The 24,240-nt window shown below is 40.0% G+C and overlaps 1 protein-coding gene across 1 annotated transcript in view; it reads right to left on the bottom strand.

The window, feature by feature from the left end:
- Positions 1-17,356, bottom strand: part of SH3GL3 (SH3 domain containing GRB2 like 3, endophilin A3) — a 52,772-nt gene extending 35,416 nt beyond the window's left edge. Inside the window, exon 1 of the mRNA XM_084293331.1 lies at positions 17,241-17,356. Within this exon, the coding sequence (XP_084149457.1) occupies positions 17,241-17,285 (45 nt within the window). The 5' untranslated portion in view covers positions 17,286-17,356. The remainder of the gene's footprint in view (positions 1-17,240) is intronic.
- Between the last annotated feature and the right edge of the window lie 6,884 nt (positions 17,357-24,240).

Here is a 24,240-nt window from a genome sequence, read left to right as displayed (position 1 = left end):
TCTGTTTGGCCCTCGCTTATCCAGCCAAAATACACTGGCAGACAAGTGGTTGTGGTGCATCTCACAGAGGCAGTCCTCCTGCAGGGTGAGAAAGGACAAGCAGCAAACCTCACTGGTGGGGACGTACTAGCAGCACTTCCTGCTTCTCTCTAGGTATCTTGTTTCATGTAGAACAAGCAGGCAATATTTTGTCCTTTTTCCTCTCCACACATAGTTGCTAGAGCTACGAATGACAAGTTAGATGCAGAGCAAGTTCCACTGGGTGTTATCACATTAGCACTTCTTCCTCCCTCTAAAGCTCCCGGTGCAAAAATTTACTTGGCAATGGTACAATCCTGATTTGGCTTTAAAACAATCCCTCTTTCTACAGATATTCTCTGTGCTTATAAGTAAGGTGTGGCTTCCTTTTGGCTTATTCATACATGCCCACTGAGAAGATGAGAAAAGGTGATTATGCTATAAAACAAAACCCTGAAAATCGGAGATTTAAATTACTCCTTTACATGCTTCCTTTCTAAGTAATACAAGGACCTTTCACGTTATCGTCAGTTACCCCCAACTCCTGCTTCATCTAAGATGCTTCTATATTAGAAGACTCTCAAGACTAAATTTAAGGTTGCTTTTACAGATGCAACCAAGTAATTGTCTGAGTGGCCCCTTATGACATAGTTTTATCCAAAGAGTATTGAAAGAACGTGAAAAGTTTTTTACTGCTCAGATTGCCTCTTGCTACTTTAGAGTCCTTTTACAACCTCACTCTAATTTCTGTGTCCATTTTACTTCATTCGTCACGCTGGTCCTTATTCTAATCAAGCAGAACTTCCTTCCCCTGGTGCTCCTCACAGCTGAAACAAGCTCCTCCTCCCCTCCTCTGAAAGCAGATTTGTTTTTCTCCCTCACACAACAGCATCCTCAGTTTTTCACTGAAGGAACATTGAAGACTCTAGGATTTCATTGCATAAGCCCTACCACTCAAAGGCTTTGTAAATTAAATGGCTGGCGGTGCTGCCATTATTACCCCAAGTCATGATGGTCACCATTCAAGCTGGGGGGAACTGGTAGCAGAGACCTCTTGTTGGTTCATCATCCAGAACTTCCATGTGATACAGGTCTCTTACAAAGCACAGTTCATTCTACTCTGAATTTGGACAAAATGTTCATTAAGGTATTTTCCACAGCTGCTTAGCCTTCTCTAAATCCTTCTCCTCCCTGGCAAGACATCCCTTGCACTGTTACTGGATGTTGTGCCACTGCCATGAGCTAATCCATCTGAAAGCTAACCACACGTTTCAGCCCGGTTCCCTTTCAGATAGCCAGACAGCATCTATCAGCTCAGCGTGTGATCACACGAGCACCCTGAGCTGATGCAAGGAAGTGGGCAGGAGCTCACCTTGGGGGTAGAGCGAGGCCACGGCGGCCTAGATTTAGGCTGCTGCAAGCTGCCACGCAGCTGTATCCTCAGCCTGATGGAATCCAGTCGCTTCAGCTGATGCCTTAAACACAGGGCTTGCACACGCAGTGCGAAGATACCAGTGAACAAAACACAGTCTTGGGCAGTCTGACTTCCTTAATAACCTTCCTCTTAAACTAAATAAGCTTGACATTACCTTGTCAATGCAATACCTCTACATTTTCGTCCTCATCACATGACATGTAGCAATTGCCCCCTCCATCTACTGAAAATCTATGCTTTGCCTTATTCTAGAAATGCTGGCACACTGTCAGTCATAATCCTGGAAGAGCGCACTGCTCTGAGTCATAGCCCCTTATTAAAGGAGTCTCTTGCACTTGGTGTTCCCATCAGATCGTCTGACCCGTTCCAGCACAATGCCCTGGAATTAACCCCAGAAAATGGATCCTTCATTCTTTTCTCAGGCTAAACTACCCTAGCTTACTCATTTAAAACAGCTCCCACTGGCTCTCCAGAAAGCTCACATTAAATACCTCTCTGATTATAGTGCAGACCTCAACTCAGGAGGGGTTTAGCCAGCTACGAGAACAGGAACAGTCCCAGAGCTGGCCATGCATGTAAAGCTGAGCAACTACTTGAAGGCTTCATGGAAGCAAAGCCCAGTGTATCACCCTGCCGCTGGGTCCAGTACCAAGTCTGATTCACTAGAGCTGTTGAGAAATAGCCAATTGCAACATTTTTCTCTTACAGTAGTATTTGCTGGTGTTACATCTTTTACATCATTTTGAACAAAAAATAAATCTTAGTTCTTCATATAAGAGAAATCAGTCAACACATAAATCAGGGCTTGCATGTGCAGAATGGGCAATTAACATCCTTAAAACATTTAAATCACTTTTTATTCTGGAAAACACTTAACTACACTGCATAATTCATGAATATCCAGTTGCCCTGCCACATTTTTCATGACCAAAGATTTCTGCATATTAGACGGCTTTATTGAAAACCCATTTAAAACAAAATATTTGCTTTTGGAAGGCTCCATACATTGGGCCTCGTTTTGAGGGCACAGAGCACGTACCTTCTCTTCCTAAGATCATGCCTTAAATACATTCTCAGTGCCCAGATGTGAGGCCAAAAAAATACACATTTTATCAAGACTGATGCCAGAGAGCCCTGTGCAAGTACGAGCTAGGAAAAAGGCAGGGATTTTTACTGAGTTTTAGGGCTGACCTAATTCTGCTTTTGTAAACTCAGAATGTACTTACATCACTTTCATTCAATTCAAAGCAATCTCATATATTCAACACCACCAACAGTAAATGTGAGCCTTAGAAATTAACTGACAAATATTACTAAATACCAATACTTGATGAGACCAACCATGGGAGAAATAAGGTAGACAAGATGCAGGCACTTTTAATAGTGATTTACAGCTTTAAGCTCAATAATACTTTACCCAGATGCATAAACTTTAAGTTTGTCTGAATGTAAATAAGAGCCGCTAACACTAGAAGATACACTGCAAATAGTTCACAGTGCCATTTTGGGTTTTAGACATTACTACACAATTATGTATTTAGTTAAAGCAAACATTTCCTTGGCACTGCCATAGTTTAAAGTGGCAGTTTTAGCGAATCCATTATCAGTGAAGCATGTGGTCAAAATCATCCACTACTGAGCTCCCTAGTGAGCTATACAGAGGAAGCTGAGCAACAGGACTGTCAACAGAAGTTGTATAAAGCCAGATATATTAGCAGTCAAAATGATAATTTTTGGTCACTCCGGTTTAGAATTAACTTCTCCTCACATTAGCATACTATTGCTCATCACTGCTTCAGCATAATGCTTATCAGCAGGTATACCCTGTGTGCATGGAAAGCGACAAATAATCTCTATTTATTGCTCTGTCAGAAACTGCTTTCCTCTCCATCAGGCAATAATTCTTACTGAGCTCCATTCCCACATAATCACCTTAAAGATTTGTCCTTCAATGTTATTAAACTACTGCTTACATTTTTAGTGCTCACACTAACCCTGTGGATTTTATTAAGTCACTATAAAATGCACTGCTAATTCCACCACCTTCCCTTACTTTTTACTGTGGATCATTTTGATTTAAGTGGTATCATTCTGACTTTTTGAGCCGTCAGTCCTGTAGCTCCCATCGGTTTTGGTATATTGTGAAATACCCACATTATTCGCCCACTCAGTCACTCCCTGGTACATCCTACTCAAGGTAAGCCACCTGTTCCTGCTGTACAGGGACTATTTTTCCTTTGAAACTGTGATTTTTTTGAGCTCCTCTGCTTGAGGGGTTTTTAGTTGTTTTTTGAAGTCATTCAATTTGGCATTTTTCACAGGCCCTTAAGTTCATGTTCAGCATTAGAGCACTGTGAAGCAATGTGCTTCCTGTTCCTGGGTCCACTCCAGACAGAAGTGAGTTTTTAATGGGGTCACAGTCTCATCACTCAAATATTTTGAAAAATTCAGAAATGTGCTCTCAGCAGCTTTGCAGCTTTCACACTTCATGTGAGGCCTTTAGCAAATATACCCAAGGGAAAAACAAAAGGACTTGAGGTATCTTCTTCTCCTTGCTGGTGCAACCTGTGCTCATGATGAGTTGCAAAACCTAAATGGAACAAACAAGTCTCAAACACTCTTCTTTAAGTGCAAGTTTTTAATAATCCATGCTCCTTTCATTCAGTTATTAGAAAATGACAAACTCTAAGTATCACAATTTTGAAAGTATATATATATTACTTTTATCTCTGTGACTCGTCTAGAGATGAAGTCACCATATATTTTTGCCTCATTTTCATAATTCCATTTCAAAAGACATTAATGGTTTTAGGCAGCAACACTTTGTTGCATGCAATACCACAACCTGAAATGCTGTTGGAGCAATGGGATTTCTTAGTCCACACTTCTAAGACAGACACTGCCCTGCACCTCCAGGAGGTCCAATTCTTTCTGGTGGCTACAGCAGCACTGCAGAAATGTACCACAGACATCATGCATGGGGACAGAAAACGCCAGACAGAACTATCTGTATTTCATTGTTATCAAACTGTATCAAATTCCAACTTTAAATTGAAAACACGTAAAGCTGGAAAAATGTTCTAAGTATAATCTACACAGAGAACAACACAGACCTTTACAGAGTCCTCCACTATAGCAGTGCATGGGTTTGTACCAAGTAATTCCTACAAAAAAATGCAGTACACCTATCAGGAGCAAACCATGCCCAGGCCCACAAAACAAGAACCTTTAGCTACGGTTTAATAGATCACTGAAGGGCAAATCTCAGTCATTTGCAAGCTCACTTGCAATGAGTGTCACAAGTCCTGCATTCTTCTTACCAAGCAAAGCAGTAGATGCAGCCCTTTCAATTTTCATCAAAGTCATGTGATAATTAAGAATACACGCAGTGATATATGCTTAATTATTAATAATACAACTCTAAAGTACTTAGCATACAGAATCACAGAGAGTTTTCCAAAATTTATCATTTCTGTTTGAAGAAGTAAGTACAAAGAAAAGCAAGATTTGGCACTTTTCAACCCCTTTAAGACGTGCCATGTATAATGAAGGGAGCAAATTAACACCCTGACTGGCACATATTCCAACAATGTCTGCAGGACCCATTTCATTCAACAGCTACGTTCTGGATTATGGCAATAGAGCAATTGGTGATCTTTGGTAACATTTGCACAATATTTTGAGCAGTCAAAGGGGCTACTCATTGCCTGCAGCTCAAATATATTCCAGCCCATCTGCCTGCAACTATCCTAAACCAGAAGCTAAGAGCACTGCTCAGCGTTATTTAGGTAGCAATATCTGTCTTCAGTGAAACCAGATACAGTACTCATCCGTGGGGCTCTCGGAGCCCCTAGTTTCAGTGTGGATCCAGAGCTGGGCAAATGCCACTAGCCCTGATTTAGGATTTAAACCAGACTACAAAACGTTGACATCTAGAGGTTTGGTTTAAAGACCAATGGTAATTCATCAGATCATACAAGGTGGCACACACAAATGGTTCAAATATCTTTCTCCTTATAGTTTATTACTTTTCTACTGCTGTAGATATTTATAAGCCCTTAATTGGAAATTATTTTTCTTATTTTTTTTTAATAGAATTTATTTAAAACAAATAAACACTTCCATAAATAATTCCATTACCAGCATTTGTTTTTTCTTCTTTACAAAACCTTAATTGGTGATTTTTATGGTTTTGTTTTTATTAAAATGCTTTTCAATAATAATTTCCTTTTCAAGTCTCATCAGATCTTTTCCCTCCACCTGAAAATAGGCTTTTCAAAAGCTACAATTCTTCCAGTATTGTGTAAATTTGAATAAAGCATCACAAAAATTGTCAAAACTTGTCAAGATGAGGCCATAAAAATCTCACCACTTTTTGCAAAATCTTGTCCTTGTTTTCTTAACAAATGCAATTTTGATATAATCCCCCAAAAAGCAATTCCTAGAAGCATTACTACTTTTGTACAAGAGTAGCTATATTTATGTGCATCTTTTCCCCTTGTATCAACAAACCTTTTGTTCATCAGTTAAGAGATCTGTACCAGTCTTCTGGCTGCTTCCCAAATATGCTGATAGACAAAGAGGTGCTAAGCGCAAAGTCACAAATCTGTTATGCAAGCTATCCTTAGCACAAGCCTTCTCAGTCTGAACTTGTTCTTTCTTCTCTGCAGCAGGGTGCAATCCCACTCAGAATTCCCACTTAATTTCTGCAACCCCACACTAATCTGACTACAGCTCCCAAGTATGACAAGAGCTAATGGAGAGACGCTGAAGACTGCTTCCACAAAGTCAGTGTCAAAAAAGCAACGTAAGAAGCAATGAATATTTCTGATAAAGAAAGCACGCAGCAATTCAGCCTAGACCTTTGGCAGAAAGTCAGCTGCACAGCAGCACTGCTCCGGGCAAGTGTCATTCCACACAGTGAATTTCAGTTATTCTCTAAGTAGTGTTTGCTCAGAAATATTTCTCCAGAGACTGTTTTCCAAACTGTTTGTCTTCTAAGTAATGTCTTGCAAATATATTTCAGGCAAAGGTTATCTATGGGGAGTTTTTGCTCTTCGAAGGCTTAAAGGCAGTCAGGGAGCAAATGCAGGTTACAGACGCACGCTATAGCTTTACGAAATAATGGAAATGCTATCATCAATTTCCATTTAGGCACAGTAAAACTGGGGCTTGGAGCTCTCAGAGGCAGAGAGAGGTAAGACTATTCACACTTACGAGCTTTAGGGAATTTTAAATCTCAATGCATTTCAAGATTTTACTGGTATCATCTTAACAGCAAAAGCACACACATACTTCAAAATGAAGAGCTTTATTTTTTTAACCTAAAAACTGAAACCACCTTGTAAAAGTCCTTTGTTCCAACTTCAGAAGCAACTTGGAAACAAGACAAATATTCTTCTACCACTAGCAAAGCACATCCAAACACACTGCTGAAGGCTCCTGGCCTCACATTTAAGCACAAATGGGAACAGCACATTGCAACCATCTGCTTCATTTGACCTGCACAGACCATTAACTAAGAGGACAGTTCCTAGGTGATATGGATGCAGTTGTAACTCCTTGATTCTACAAGTAGACAATTAAGTAGGATCCTGACTTTTGAATAGAGATCATAGATTTCATCAGTCATAAAAACAAGAATACAATGTCTTTGGGAACTCCAATCACTTTACTCCAATATATACATTCGGGTTGGGTCAAATCTGTAATTGCAGAAGCTTCTTTCCATTTGTGTTAACTTATTTACATCCTTGTTTTACAAGATTACCTTGGGGGCTCAGGGGGTCCACCAAAGAAACCTCACACAAAACTTGAGAAAATAAAAAACCGAAATTATTTCCAGTATATGACAGTCTGCTCCCCTCACCTCTCAATGTAGTGTTCAAGGTCTTCACCTGATTTCGGTAGGACTGAGCTAAGCCATTAGTCAAAAGCTTTCTCAAGTCCCAAATACATTTCTGATAAATTACAGGAATCAAGACCTCAGATGGAAATTGATTTGGTTTTGTTGTTGTTGGTTTTGGTTTGTTTGTTTTTCCACTACCTAAATAGATCCAGAATAGATGTAAATAGATCCAAAATAGATCTTTTTTTTTTTTTTTCATTGTTTGTCTCAGTGAAAGTGCATCATTATAAACCAGGACTATCTAAATGGAGACAAAACTTCATAGCTTATGACCATATAAAAAATTTTCGATAAGACTAAACACCCAAAATAATTTACTGATGTGTAAATTAAGGAATCTCTCTTAGAGAGCATATTAAATGACAGAGTGAAGTTGGGACAACAAATTTCTATAACAAAATGGTGTGTGATGGCAAACGGAGCAGGGAAAACAACAGGGCAGAGACTGATAGAAATGAACCAAAAACCAAATCAGTTAAGATAAGGGCCAACATTCCCCACAGTATTTTCATTCACGTAGCCAATTTATCACTGTTTGTTGTTGGTCCTCCCCACTCAACACAATGTTCTCCCCACTCTGGGTGACAAATCAGGTTTGCAAGCTGCACACCCTAATTTGCTGAAGAATCAAGCACAGAAGCTCCTGACGCAAACACTGGAGGCCAAATTCAGTTTAATGCTGCCTGTTGCAGGCGTACAAAGGAGGAGAGCACTTCCTCCACCTCACCTACCGGTACCACACAAACCCAGAGGGGCAACCAGCCCCCGCGCTCTGGCATCACCCATTTCCATGCCTGGCAGCTCAGCCAGTTGGGGTTTTATCAGTGCCCTCAGTGCCTTTGTGTGCAGTGCCTCTGAGCCTGGCCCAGACAACAAAGTAAGTGAAAGCTTCATCACGGGAAGGGATCATCACTGAACATAAACGCAGACAACATTTGGACAACCACTGTGACTGAGCTTAGAAGGAAGTAACCAAGGAGAAAGTTTGAGGAAAAAGGAAAAACCCATAGACCATAACTGCTGATGAGAGAAAGTACCCAGCAAAGTTATTTATATTTAACTAGAAGCCTCTTTTGCAACCTATTTCCTCAAATATGAAGCCATTTCTACCAGTAACTCTTTTCCTGCCCAAGATTGCAGTTCACTTGTGTTTGTGTGCCTCTCTTCTACTCTTCACTACAGAAGTTTTCCTTCCCATTAAATTTAAATACAGTGACAGGCAGCAGCACAAACTTACATTAAACAGTAAAAGGGAGGGAGGAATTATTTCTTCCACTGAGCAATAATGTAAAGGGTCTTAGAGCATGTGGAGAGCTGTAGGACAGATTGGGGAAGTGAAGAGGTTTAGTTTGCTAACCTCCTTCCTCCCTCAAAGGAAAAAAAAAAGGGGGGGGAGGGGGAGGGAAGTCCCACATCCAACATCAAAGTAGTTCAAATTTATTATAATTTACAGGAAAAAAAAAAAATGTAGGGAGTCATGTAGGGAGTGTTCAGATGTTAAAGCCATAAAATGATAAACAGCTAATCTTGCAGGTAACTAACAGTTGCTGTGTTCCAGTGCCGCCAGGCAGACATCCAAGCAGCTTACACCACAAGCAGCATTCAAGCTGCTGCCTTCAGGAACCTTATCATTATTTTCTTTGGAAGGAATTTCTAGAGAGCAGACTGGAACTGCTGGTTCTGAACTGATGTAAAGTTAGAGGCTTTGATTAATTATTTACTTTCACGGGGTTTCTTTCCCCCACCACGCACACACCTACTGCGAGCCAGAAGCCAAGCCTCTGGGTGCAGCTTTCCCTGTGGGAGAGGGGCAACGTTCCCATGGGCGCAGCCTTCTCTGGCCTTGGAGACAGCACAGGCGCCAAATTTCGCTTTCTAGCTCTCTCAATGGGACTGCAAAAGGGAAGTTCGTGATTCTGAATCGAAACAATGCGTTTCTGACCTCCAATCACACGTGGTACTTAGTGCACTAACTAATATTTTTTTTCCACTTATTCTCTGCTGGGGAGATACTGTTATCTGAAAATCCTAATCTCTAAACCTTTGCTTAACAGTCCCAGAGGGATATTAAAAACAGCAACATTAGGTGAAAATGCCATGTTCAGTTCAGGTGAACTTTCTCTGGGTCAATGGAATTACACCATATTTATATGGGAACTTTAATCCAAACTCATATCTATATTTTGTATTTATCCCTAAATCTTATGCAAAGTGAAAGATTAAAAGCAAAACAAACAAAACCACAGTGAACATAAAGTTCTTTGTGACACGTTTGCAAATATTATCAACGTTTGAAAGCAGAATTTCTAACAACTGGACATTGCATCTGCAGTCCAGAAACATAAAATCAAATTTTGGATCTGTCGTTGATGGGCTCCTTAACCTTGAAGTCATGGCACTTGCAAGTACCTCACTCACCTGTACGTGCTTTTTTTAAAAAAAATAAAAAATGGGAACATTGAGACCTACCTGCCTTTGCCAAGCACACCGAAGGAAATAAGGAGGTTGTTACTACCTAGGTCTGTCTATATTGGTTTTGCTGTTGTATTTCTTTTTTTTTTTTTTTTTTTTTTTTTAAAGAAATGACATTTTCATGACTTTTTCACCTTCTATCTATAAACTGAATGCACAAGGTCAGAAACTCTGTCAATATTGGAATTTTAAAAACCCTTGATTTCTTTTGAGTCCTCAGTTTTATAATCATGTCCAGTTCCTAACCAGGCTAATGTCACTGCAGTTCATTAAACACAGGTACAAAACCAAAAACATACTTCAATTAGCATAGTACAGAAACAGAACTAATACTCATCAGAGCCTTGGCATTGTCCTTTGAATAGAAGCAGGCAAGGCCAAGTTATTTCTGTGTTTCACATGCACAGCTGCTGATATTTGAGATGTTGTAGGAAATTAAAGAGTATATTCTCCCATCAATGCATTTAATGCTTTAATAATAGATACAAGTACAGTGATATGACACTAGAGCTCTACAAAATAGAATTGAAGGTGTACTCTAACACTAGATTAGCCCTTTTCTAATTGGTCTCGTTAAAAGCACTGTTAAATCCTGCATCTTCCGCTCTCAGCTAGTCATAGAACTCCATCAGGGGCTTCCTTTCCATGAACAGGAAAGAGCCTAACAATGACAAAACAGCACAGCACAGAATTAGACTATCACAATGCTCTGGGGTGAAAGTGGCATTAATATAAATAGAAGCAGTTTCTTCTTAATGCTATCATTATAAACCAAAGCTTGGTTTTTATAGGGTTTTTGAAGAAGGTAGTAAGAATGGGACATATTTTGCAAGATGAATTACACATATTTATAGAAAGTATTGGTCTTAGGGTAGCAGAACAGACAAAATGTTATATTAAAACACTTCTATTCTTCAGCAATACTTTGTTCTGGAACTGCAGCTATATTGTGCTGCAGTCTATCGAGAATATATACAACTTTCTCATATTAATAGGAAGAAGACTGAGGTTTTATCAGCCAGATTCTGCTGTCAGTTATGCTGCATATGCCTATGTAAGAGACACTACACTGAGTCAGCCCAGATTTTTATCAGCATATGAAGCAGAATTTGTCCTCCTGGATGTATATTACAGAGGCTGTCCTGAATTCTATATAAGAATGCAACTTTGTGGTAGAAATGTATCTGCTTAGGATATTTAAGCAACTTGGAGTAACACTTAGCAAATGATACTGAAGAAAATCTAAATGCAATGCGATTGCTGTGCTTCACTTGTCTGTTTGTTTTTCAGCATTGCAGGATTCTCAAGAGACTGCACTGCAACGTATTACCCAGCGTGTGCCGCAATGACTCAGGCAACAGCAGGAGTTAAGGATGGAGTGCCAGCTCAGCTCCAGCTTGCAGGATGCCTGTGTCAAACTCTTCAGCAAAGCCAAGAATCTATAAAAGGAGATGCGTTCAAGGAGAAAGTTCAGCTTCCATTCCATCATGCCGCACTGTTTGCTATTGCAAGGCTATTCAGATTTCCACAAATAAATACGTTACGCATAAAATATAACTAACGTCCTCCCAAATTGTAGCTGCATCACTCTTAGATTCCCAGCTTGCAGCAAAGATGGTCCATAGAAATGTATTTGCTAACTTCTATGCTGGCTGGGTACTGAGACCCTCAAAGTTTCTTTTTAATACAGTTATGCTTTACTGGTAGGCAAGTTACAAATATAATTGTAAATATAACCATAAACCTACATCTTGAGAGCTAGTTTCTCCCTCATCCCAGATTTCTGAGACATATTATTAATATGGAAAAACAGTGTCAAGCCATGATGAACTGTCTTCGTATTTCCTACCTATTAGCCAGATACTCTGGTCCTGGGGAACAAACTTCATTTTCAGCAGGGTTGGCTGCACAACCCAAAGTCAGCTGTGGAAACCAAAAGTGAGCCACCCCTAGAACTGCCAAAGGAAGAGGGGTGAAGTACAGGTTACTGTCCCCTTAGTACATGCCTTCCCCCTGCCACATACAAATGACAGCTGATCGTTGCCACAGGAGCATGCTTCCCCCCAACATCAGGTTAATAGTTTTGATTCGAAATAATACGTAATGCAAGGACTTCTCCTTCTGCAGGAACAAAGCTCTCCAGCAAAAAGATACAAACCAATCAACCAACCAACAACAAAAACACCTCAACAAATACTCTAGGTACCAACAAGCCTTCAGAGCTTTACATAGAGCCTCAGCTTCTTCTCTCATCATCTGAGGAATTAAAGATGAGCAGTGCATCATCTACCGCATAGTTTTATAATGACTGGATTACAGAACAGGAGTGTCCAGCCACAACACAGGTAAAGATGAACAATACTGACCAACTTGATATCTACATGTACATAAAGGAATGGTTTTTGTTTTTGTTTTTTTGTCCTTGACAGTGGCTAAAGGCTTATTCTTCTTTCTGAACCATGTGCAAGAATTATAATTATCCATTTCAAAACATCTCAGACAATAAACTAAATGTTAACGTATTTTTCCCTGCTGCCCTACCACCATAATTCTAACAGTTTTACCAAAGGGTACCTCAAATTATTTAATAAAAGCTAGGAACAGCTCTCTGCTGAGGTCTTGGACTCATCGTGCCCATTTCAGGTTGGATGTGAAAGAACAGTTTCTCTCAGACTCTATGTTGACAACTTCCAGTCCCAGGACACAGATGTGCTAGTCAATAAAGAGTTTCTTTTTGTGTCTTAATAGCAAGTTCAGTTTTATTTTGTACAAAGTTTGTCTCTTCCTCAGTTTACCAAAGTACTTCAAGTTTGTTTGGTAGCAAATGCTTGTGTAAATAAAGTTTTTGTGTATTAATGTGGTCAACTTGGACTTCAAAAATTGTAAATATTATGTCTGGGCTAGTATCATAACATTACAGAAAGGAAAAATAGTCAGGAAAACTAAACAAAACAACAACAACAAAAAACAACTATTCCATCAGGGTAACAAGGTCTCAGATCTGATCTGGTCCAAATGCCACATAAATCACTGGAGTAATAGCAGAAATCTGGGATAAAAGAACAAGCATCCTTGTAACTGTTGGTGATAGCCAAAAGCAGGAAAACAAACAAAAACAAACCAAAGAAAACACCACACAATAGAAAAAGGCCTTCAAGAACGTTAAAATAGATGACTACTTGGAAAGACAAACAGAGCATATATTTTCTTGTTCTAAATTAAATCCCTTTCAGAAGAAAAAAAAAAAAAAGTTGTAACAACTACGTTTTGCTTAGAAAATCTGTTCATCTTTATGCTTATCTATAGACAGTAGAATCAGCTCCTGAACAGCGCTACCTTATCCTTCTTCACTGACAGGAACAGGTTTAAGAAACCAATCTGCATTGACTAACAATCCCTGCTCAGGCTTACATTACAAATAAGGTATTCGCAGTAACAGGCAGTCACGTTTCTTACAGAAGTATTAATTTTTAGCATCTCTGAGAAGCTAAGCAGGAGTTGTTGATACTGAGGCTGCAGCTATACAGAGACTTTTTGCACAACTGATTATTTAAAAAAAAAAAAAAAAAAAAAAAAAAAAAAAAGCATTCATGGTCAACAGATTTCCAACACTAGCATCGTGGCTGAGCTTCCAAAACACCCCAGGGGAAGGAGGTTCTCAACCCACTAGCCTCTGACCTCTGACTACTTGGAAAAAAATCACGTATCATCACACTGAGATACCAGCCAGGCTGTAGTTTAAGATCACAGCACAAACCATAATAGCAGCTGCTGACTATTAAGACTTTCTTATTCACTCTCTACACTTACTGTTTTTCTACACAGGAAAATCACACTAAAAATACTCCTAGTACGCATCAGAAGATGCCGTCCTCCCACCATCTGGGTATCCCACATGCACAGCCACCATGAGAACAAGGCCTACAAAAACAGTAGGCAGAGATACACCCGCCTACATCAAAAGGTTTCAAATCGAAAACAGGAAAACAGATAAGATATGTCAGAGTCTGAAAGTGACAAGAGACAAATTTTCATCAAGAACAGAACTCTATGAAGGTTAAATAAATAATAAATATATATATATATATTTGAAAAAAAAAAAAACATTCAAAACCAGAAAAAAACAAGTTCCATGAGACACACGCATGAGTTAATAAGCTCTGAGAAAGAGCCTGCCCTCACTTACCAGCCAGGGGGAGGTGGTAAGATGCCACAGGGGATCTGCTCAGTGTTTCATTAGCCAATTGAGTTAGTACTCAAGGGATGATCGCTGATATTAGATGGACAGGAATAAAACAGCTGATCCTCACTCCAGCTCACTCGTTTCAATTTAAACTTGTAGCCTAAATAATGAGCATAGCAAAGAAATTTCTAGCATACCTGGAAGCTGTTATCTATGACACCACAGAGATCTAATCTTGCTTTGGGTCTACCAGTTCTGTGCTACCAGATGAAGCAGTTATTAAGGTTCTACACTGGAGTAGAATCACCCCTGAAGATATGATGATACCTAGCAAACCAGCTAAAACATCACTCCAGAGTGCAGAATTCATTGCAGTACCTCCAACAGATGCACAGAACTCGGAGTTGCCTTCCAAATGCTGCTACCAAACTGGCACTTAGGTGAAAACCTATATACACATGCTGTTCTCAGGGGAAAAAAAATACAGCTGGGTAAAAAAAATCCAGGAGAAAACCGTAAAGAACTCTTACTGTGAATTCATGGATTGCAAACACTGAGACATGGTGACTTTTTACCACATCAAGGATGTAATAGCATGTCATGCCTGGGATCCAGTGAGGGCTTTAGAAGCAATAAAAAGTTAACTGCTGACCTTTTCTAACAGTAAACACTTATTTACTTAACTGCAACTTTAGATAAACCAAGTTGGCATGCATCAGACAAACATTCCAGAAGGAATGAAGGAATAAACCTCAACTGTACACATAAAATGATAAGTATGTTTTGTCTCCTCCCCTCCCCCAGTCTCTAAAGCAAGACACACAGAAGATGAAGGCTTTAAAAAAATAAAAATAAATCTATTTCCTTTGAGAAAAAGCAGTTCTGCAATAGTTAAATGGTTGTTAGAAAGACTACATAAAATAATATATATTGATTTACTTTATATATACATAGTTACAGATCACACAGATTTATATTAGTCTATATTTCAGGTGGAAGTGTGGGCTATTTCAGCTGAACAGAAGTCTGTTATTGCATGGAAATAGTATATTTTGAAAATAGAGTGATCTTTTCACTCCTTTGACATTTATTCACATTTTTGAATGAATTTGTTAAATACAGACTGCCTTAATGCACTTGCTTTATCCTTCAGATTTTTTTGTCTCTAGGTTCTGCCATCCTTCAAATATTATTCTCATTCCTCAATCACATGTCCTGGCACAATTCTCCTTCCCTTCAGTATTCCTCAATGTCCTCTGGGAAATTTGCCAGTTTTTGTCATCTGCCCTCATTCTCCTTTGGGAACACTAAAGCAAGGAATTAATTTCATTCTTTCTCCAAGTAATGCTTGTGTCTGCTGTTAACAGTTACCCTTGGCATCTCTCATCCATTCAATATGCAAAGGTATACAGCTCCTTAAGTGATCCTACAGTACTTAGAGATTTAAAAAATGCCCTGCTGAGAAATCTCTTTCATGCTCTTCATTTGTTTGTTTTAGCGTTCTGCAAAAGAACTTAGCTAGCAGATGGAGTACCAGTGTTTCTATTCTGTAGGTGCCCTTACTGTCCCATTTTCTGTTACTTTCCACAATTGTTTTCTATGTACCTTTATTGGCATACGGGTACATCTGAGTCAGAGATTATAACTCAGTTATTCAGATCTGTACTGACCAAGTGTGTGGATGTGTATATATGTATATATATATGCTATTTCTTGTGTGTTTTGTTTTTTTTTTTTTCAGAATGAGCTCTGAAGTGTCTTGTGTTCCTCAAGCACAAAAAACAAACAAACAACAACAAAAAAAAAAAACAACAGTTCCAGTATCTGCTTTTTCCCTGCATGTGAATTTCCTACTAAACAGCATTTCCTTCTCTAAAGACAGGCTTTTTCAATCCATTTACTTTAAATTTCATGCTCAGTCCTTCATTTGAAAATAAATGGAAACTTTACCTTTGACCTAAGAAGAATATTACCCAAGTTATCCATCCCAGTTTCTTACTGTAATGAATACTGAAAGATGTACCGCAGAGTTTCAGGAAATACATAGTCAATTTCAATATATTCTATTGTTCCGTTTTGCAGTGGCTACTACCTTTACCAGCTTCCCAGATGTATTTATTTATTTATTTTTAAATGTTTATGTGACATCTGGGCTGGATTAAGCAAGCAGCAACACAGTTGCAACTGTTAAGAGGAGAAGCATTTGTTGTGGTTACCTCTTTAACTTCCTCTGTTAAATACCTCCTGCTACGTCAGTTACAAACTTGCTGTACCAAAGGCTGCAGCACTGACTGGGATGTTATGAAAGCCAAAACCTTTCATAAACTGTCCATGGATTTGTTTACCCAGAAAGTCCCACATTTTTGCAAAGAGATAAGGAAAGTACACTAGAAGATCTAGGTTCGTGACATTCTTCAAGATCAGTATGTAACAGGAAAGAAATAACAGGAGTGAAAATAAATGTTAGATGTATTTATTTAGCATATCTATACCCAACCAAAGCACACGTTCTGCATTTGGGCCGATGACAGCCCAAATATCTGAAGGAGGACCTGGAAAGGTGACAGCAAAGTCATCTCCAGACCTTTATTTCCTCTGCCCTCACCCAGAGCAGCTGTCCAACTTGACGAACAGGCTACAGACCCGAATTTCAGCACTGTCATTATCAGCAAGGAGAGGCGAGGGAAGTACAGATCTCCCGGGAGCTTCTGGCCCCCTGCACCAGGAGAATCCCACTGATGCTGCTCCTGGAGCCGACCACGGCAATGTAGGGCTGTGGGGCCGGCACGACCACGCTGTGTACCAGCCCAGAAAGGGGTCTTACAAAAAATAAGCAAAAGTACAGAAGATGCACAAGAGAGAACAGGACTGGAGAGAAAAAGGTGAGGAGCAGCTGAGGGTTCACCCAAGAAAAGACAGAGTACAGCGTCTAGAAAAGGAGGGAAACCTCTAGAAACGTGTGGTACCCCCTATAGGAGAACTGCACGGTCTGCCAGCTGGGAAACTACCCCAGCAGTTTGTGGCAGAAGGCAGCGCTCAACTCTTCGGGGAGCGCCGGTGCCTCATAGCAGCGAGGCCTCGGAGCCGCTCCCGGCGGAGCCCGAGCCGACAGGTGCCGGCACCCGGCGGGACCAGCCCGGGGCGGGCAGAGGCAGCCCCCTCCTGCGGGGGGCAGCTCCGGAGGCTGAGGGGCACCAGGCCGTGCCCGCAGCCGCAGCCCTTACCTGGCTGGCTTTGTGGAACTGCTTCTTCAGCCCCGCCACCGACATCCTCCCGCCGCGGCCGGCTCCGCCCGGAGCCGGGGCCCGATCCCGGAGGCGGCTGCGGGCGGGTCCCGGCGGGTCCCGTCAGGTGCGGGCGGCCCGGCCCGGCCCGGCCCCTCGCTGTGTCACCCCGCGCGGCTGGACGCGGCGCCCACCGCCCCGCCGCCCCGCCGCCCCCATTGGCCGCCGCGCGTCCCCATGCAAATGACTCAGGCAACGACGCCCTCCCATTGGCCGCTCGCGGAGGCTTATGCAAATCGCAGCCCTGGAAGCCCCCGCCCCCGCCGCGGCGTTGCGAGGAGATCGCCGGGAGCGCGAGGCGCGCGGCCTGCGGGGCGGGGGGCGCCCGCCGCCGGGGGGCGCCAGGCACGGGCCCCAAATCTGGCCCCAACCCGAGCCCCCAGCCCCGGCCCGAGCCCCAGAGGCCGGCCGCGAGCCCTCTGACCGGTCCCATAGAGGCTCCAGTTTGCTCATTGTACCTCACATCTCCTGTGTTTCTCTATAGCATCTCATGTCGTAGCATCGCATCTCCTGCATCCCACATCCACCCTCTCGCGCGTTGTGCTGGCGGCTGTGACAGCCGTGGCGGAGTGTTGGGGCATGATGGCCTGCTGAGTGGGTTCTGTGGGGTTATGGCTCAGTCCAAACGCCTGCACGGACCTGGAAGCAGCTTGGAGAGGAGCTCTGGGCTTTCACAGGGCTCTCGCGCTGCTCGCTGTCATGCCTGCTGGTTTTATTGCTTGGCAGAGAAAGGAGTTCCCAGAGTGCCTTACTGTTGTTTCTTTCTAACAGCAATGAGAACAATGGCAAAAAAATGCCAGAATTTCCACAGTAATTGTCAGGAACCTACCTGTACCAATTACATACCACCGTGAGTCAAAGCATAAAGACAGACCCATTCATGAGCTGAGGGACTCCTACTGGCTATTGCTTTATAAAAGAGACTGTACAGGGGAGGCAAAAGGCACAAAAGAGAAGCTATGAGGCTAACCAGATAACATTCTCTGGAAGACAGGCTGTAAGGCAAAAAAAGTCTTTTCAGGTGTTTGGTTTGGGTAATGTTTGAAAGAGCTCTGCAGTCACTGTGCTACCTGATGCCGCTTGGGAATAGGGAAGGAACATTTTCAGCCTCATTACAAGTTAATGAGATTACACGAAAGGCACCTGATTTCAACACCACTTTTTCTTCTTAATACCAGCAGGCAGCAAGATGCTAACTGCCCAGGCCAAATCATGTATGGCTTGAATTAGTGAAGCATTTGCAGAGGTCACAGTTGACAGAGATGAAGTGACCTAAGTTTTGAGAGAGATTGAGATGCTGAGAAGAGAGGAAATAAGGCCTAAGAAATTGGAGATCTGTAAAAGTTATTAAAGCAAACTCTGAGTGTACCATGGAATTGAAACAAAGCTTTAGCTAATCTTTAGCTTTAAGAAAGGGGAGACCAGAAGCAAAGAAGGCAGGAGTTTGAAACAAGTCACTATGGAGGGGAATCGATGGATCATATAGACACTGTGTCTGTTAGCCGTACAATTAGATTATACAGAGAGCACAAGTAAGGCAATATGCCTTCAACTTCCTTTTTTATACCATGTGTAACCTAAGGGTAGGAGTGATGTTGTTTCTGTTGAGGTGATATGAGAATCTGCAAGTGGGAAATGCCCTGTGGAAATCCAACTTCATAGCCTAATTGTCCAATGATACAGACAAGGTGAAAACCTAATTGATGAGCCAACTCAAATGGTCCAGGTGTTAATGATTTGGTAGAGACATCCTAAAAAAAACTGTGGTGTTCATTTAAGATATAAGCAAAAGTTACAGCTTGTAGGCAGTAATATAGAGTGGCTAAGCAATATCTAAGAGCTTTATAATCACAGACAGATATGCATCATGGAAAAAGGGACCATCGTTTGCTGGACAACATTCCTTACATTTTAGGAAAAGTTGCTAATTCAGTCTGTAGAATGAGGGAAATTAGAAGTAGTATAAAAACTACAGGAAGTGGTTCAGCTAAATGCTGACATTATGGAAAAAGCCTTCTATTAAAAAGAACTGTTATAAGTAGAAGACAAGCCAGAGCACAGTACTACAAGGAATAGTGAAAAATACTTTACAGTCTGGTATATGGGGCCTTCAGGAGAAAAGTTCTAGATGTCTGAATGTTTAAACAATACTTACAATCCCACCACTCTGGAAATTCTAAATTACACAAAACATGTTGCTGGTTCCAACATGTTATTGAATCAGAGGTTCTAAAAAGGAGTGTGAATTTTGTGCAAACTATGAACTCCTATTTAAATCAAGGCTGTGACTAGAAAATATACTCTGGCTGCTTATGTGGTAGAATTGGGCTTGAAAATTGGTCCTGTGAAATTCAAGACAGTTATCTGGATAAATGGATAAATTCATAATTCAGCTTAGATTTTAGTGTGCCTATTACTATGTATAAAATCAGACTTCAGAAATTCTCTCTGTGTAGTTCTGGTAGAAGCAAACAACCTTATAGGCATTTGGCTTCTGATGAACAAATTACCATCCTTTTAAAAATTAAAATTGCACTAATGGCCATATGAAGTATTAGATTTTCAGCAGAATGAAAACTGGTAATATTAAAAAAAAAAAAAAAAAATCCAGAGACAGTTTAGCAGTTGAAATTACTTGCAATCTGAAGCCAATCACATCCATGTTTGCTTGAATGCCTCTTGAAAATTATAATGAGAAATCTGATAGTGAAATTTCATCTGGGTCTTCAGTAGTTATTGCCACCAAAAAGAACATAAAATGGAAAGGAATGATGAGTTTATGATGTTCTATTGGATTTATCCTGGATCACACTGAATACCTGTGTAAAGCACTTATTCCTTAAAACGTAGGTATTCAAAGCAAGCTATTGTGCATTGATTTACTTTGCAATATTTTTTTACATGTGTCATTAGGTGACTCTGGACATGCTCATCTGAATAACAGGGAAAATGGTCAGTTGAGTAACCAAGTTACTGCTTACCAAAACCAGAGAGAAAACCTATGAGAAACACACAAAGTGGCTTCAGCTGTAGCTGAATTAGAGAGTAGCAACCCCATGTTTTGGTTTCGTAATAGAAAAATATACAGGAACTATGCATGTATTCTCTTCAGGTTGAAGAAGTCTGAATTCACACACTTCATCTTCAAAATACTGGCATTGGGGAAGGAGAGCCATTTATCAAATAAATAAATAAATAAAAATGGTTTGCGTTGCAAAGATGGGTTTCCCTAAGACTAAGTGTCTCTATATAACAGTAGCAAGTGGGTCATTAGTAGAGATCACTGGCATGCTTGGGCAAGTCTGACTTTCATGAAATGGTACATAAAATCTTTCATTTGAAATACCTAAAGAAAATGGGATTGCAAGCACTTGGACCAAGTAGAGCATGATATTTAAAAGAAAAAAAAAATCTGCTTGAGGGGACTTGCAGAAAGCTTTTAAAATAAAACTGGCTTGGGTATAAGGTTGTGTCCTCTTCTTAACATCTGGGAGGTTCATCTGGCTCCCCAGTTATAGAAAGAGGGGAATCCTAAACTGAACAGGCACTTCTGCAGCGCATCGACCCAATTAAGTGAAGTAATACATAACATAGTGTCCCAGAGTGAAATCCAAAGGACTACAGCATTTGATGAAATTGGTTCCAATTACCTCTTCAGTGGGTTGTCCTGCAACAGAAAAACTGGGAGCTGATACCAGGAAAATTACACAAACTGCAAACTACCCCAATAACAAAATCAGAAAAGAATTCTTCTGCTAAAAATGCCAAAGGCAGTAAGGACATCTCATAAGCCTGTTTTAGCACCCTTTCTATATGCTTAAATGAAAATATATATACATTTAAAATAAAACAAAAGTGTGGGTGATGTGAAAACATGTTCATGTACAGGAGCAGACTAACACTATGGTTTTGCTTCTAGACCATAAACAAGCAATTTTGCACATCATAGCACTTGCTGTGCAGATACACGAGCTCAGTTTTTTCTGACATGGCTTTGCATTTCTGTATACGTTTCATAAGAAAGGCAAGAGAACAGACAGTATTCTCTACACAGCCACTTTGGCCAGAATTTGGAAAGCTCCCCATTCCACATGGACACTGCTGGCAGTTAGAGCAGCAGTATGTGACCCTGGGGCCGGTAGACACTCTGGCTAACCTACTTCATTTGTTTAGGATGCTTATGTTTGCTCTCCAGATCTTCTAACTAAATGTAGCTAGTGAATTATTTTTGGCATTTGTGTTTGTTCTTCTCAAGCAGACTTCCCATATGTGTTTCTTTACCGTTATCCAGATCTTCTTGTCTCCTTCCTGTGTTTGTATTCCACATGCTTCTCCATGATTCTGTGGATACTTTCTGTCTTCAGTTTCTTAAATCCTTTACTCTTGTTCTGCAAGTGTCAACAAGAAGACAAAAGCCTGTTAGGTCTTATGCCATTAAATAATAAATACTGTTCTACCCACATGCTTCTTTTTAAATGGCATATAAAGATCTTAGATGAACTTAAAACCTAGGGGTAGATATTTTTAAAGTTACATATATATATATTGTAAATAGGTACTCTAATTTTGAAAATAACACAACAATCTACTCTTCCGTGTATGCTGCTCTGCTACATTGCAGCCTGTAAAAATGTTTGCAATCCCAATCTTGCAAATTATACTCCATGGATGGAACTAGTACGTAGCCTGAAAAGATCCTGCTTGGAGATCTTGTAACTTTTAGGTGCCTATGTTGCTTCTGATAGCAGTAAAAAAAATATATATATATAAATTGTTACTATTAATATATATGTATAGGCACTCAGCACTCACAGACAACTCTAGACCGTTTAACAGAAATGTGTTATCTGTGTAATTTAGAATAAAGATATGAATGTACTGACTCCACATAGGAGACTGGAAAACTGAAAATCCTTGTTAGTATCAGTGGTGATCTTGGATAGCCAGGACATTTTCGTTTCCTCCATTCTTGAGATCTCTAACTTGATTGGTTTAACTTGGTTTAACTCTAACTTAAACCATTAAAAAAAAAAAAAAAAAAAAGTTTTCCTTTGGGTAGGTCTGTTTGTCCTAAACTGAAATGTTTTAGATTTCTGACATGTTGAAAAATAAATAAATAAATAAAACACTTCATTTCAATGTCAAATTTCGTCATTTTCAGAGAGCAGTATTACTTCACATAAACATCTGGATCGCATGCTTGAGCCTGCCTTTTGGGCTCTAATCCCTACAGGGACGACATCTCCCTTAACACATCTGTGGCCATCTGAGTGCCAAGGTGTATGCGGTTGGTGAGGGGAGCAGCGTATCACACTGTGCGAGGGGTGGTCTCAGCAGGAGCCCTGAGGCAACCTAACAAGCTCATGAGAGAAACTGGGGTTGTGAAATGGACCGACAAGTTTTTACATTAAGGAAAAGAGAGGGAAAAAGAAAAAAAAAAAAAAAAGACTTTTTTCCTTGGATACTACCAACAAGAAATACATGGTAATTTCTGAGCTGAAATTCTTAAACCTCTATTTTGGAGAGCACGGGGAAATACCAACCAACCCATTTTAAGAACTTGCTTAGTTTAGGACATAACTAGTTGTTGGTGTATCAGAAATAACCACAGAAGACATACATACCACTTTTTCTGGCCTTTCTGAAGTAGCTATGTACTATGAAAGAGTGAGGAGGAAAATAAATAAATAAATAAATAAATAAATAAATAAATAAATAAATAAAAGAGGAAAAAAAATCTTAAAATGGATCAATGTGGTAACATGCAGAAATGTTGCTCTAACTTTGAAAAATTGCACCTGAGTTCTGTGCTGCTATTTCACAGGTGATAAAATCTAGCTACCTATTTTCTGCACAGAGCTGCCTGTGTTCATCAGAGAATAATGACATTCTCATTGCTGACAATGCCCCAGCCAGGGAGAAATTTGAAATTGCAATGTCACTAGAAGAATAATGCTAGCTCCTGGAAGGTGTAGAGGTTACTCATCTTCATGTTAAAAGTATTGTATTGCATATGCCGAGGATTGTTTTGAAGCACAATGTTGTAGTGCTGTGGTGTAAACCAGAACGCATTTACTCTTTGAAATCTAATTTAGAATTCAATGTAACCACTCTTCAGTTGCAAAACAAAACTTTAAATATCATCTTAAAAAATCGTGGTCTTAATAATGAAGAAAACAAACCTTTTCAGTGGAAAAAGGATGCACAGAACAACAACACATGATACCTTGCTTAGAGAATGCAATACACAAGCTTCTTTGATAATGATTTATTCAGCTTTACCAGGTAAAAACACATTATCATTAAAAAAAAAAAAAAAAGTAAAATAAAAATCTAAATAATGCATATTTGTACCATACATCTTAAAAAGGGAGAAAACAGTAAAAAATGAAAAATAAAATCCAGTCATTTCCCTTCTCCACGTATAAATCTCTTCTCAATTCTATTTTAACTTCATATTACAGGACAGAAAGTTGTATCAACTCCTGTTACAATGAATCCTTACAAAACACTCATTGTAGGCATTTCAAAGAATTTGACTGATGTTTAAAAGCAATCTGAATATCAGTAAATATCTTGTAGTGAGCTCGTGAATATTCAGACATACCTAGTTTTAACAAAAGTTTTACAGCATGGATGTTGTTTTGCTTTCAGTGTAATTTAATAGGTCTTTTGGGATCTGCCATGTTTGAACATCTGGGAATCATCACATGTTGTCTGTTGATCAATGAGGCAACAGGAAAGGCATGATGTGTCACAGATGTTAAATATGGCAATACTCCATAGACCGACTGGATCACAAATGGGAATGATCAGACTTTGAAAAATCTGATTAAGATTCATTGACTGGATAAAATTCAATTTTTTTTCTCAAATTTCCTAACTGTTCAGATAACAATGGGTAATATAGTGGTCAAAGAATTGTTGGAAACTGGCTTAT

This window comes from Netta rufina (genome assembly GCF_964035555.1).
Source record: "Netta rufina genome assembly, chromosome: 11".
Classification (NCBI taxonomy): Eukaryota; Metazoa; Chordata; class Aves; order Anseriformes; family Anatidae; genus Netta; species Netta rufina.
The sequence above is the reverse complement of the archived record's forward strand: the minus strand, read 5'-3'. Positions and strand labels throughout refer to the sequence as shown.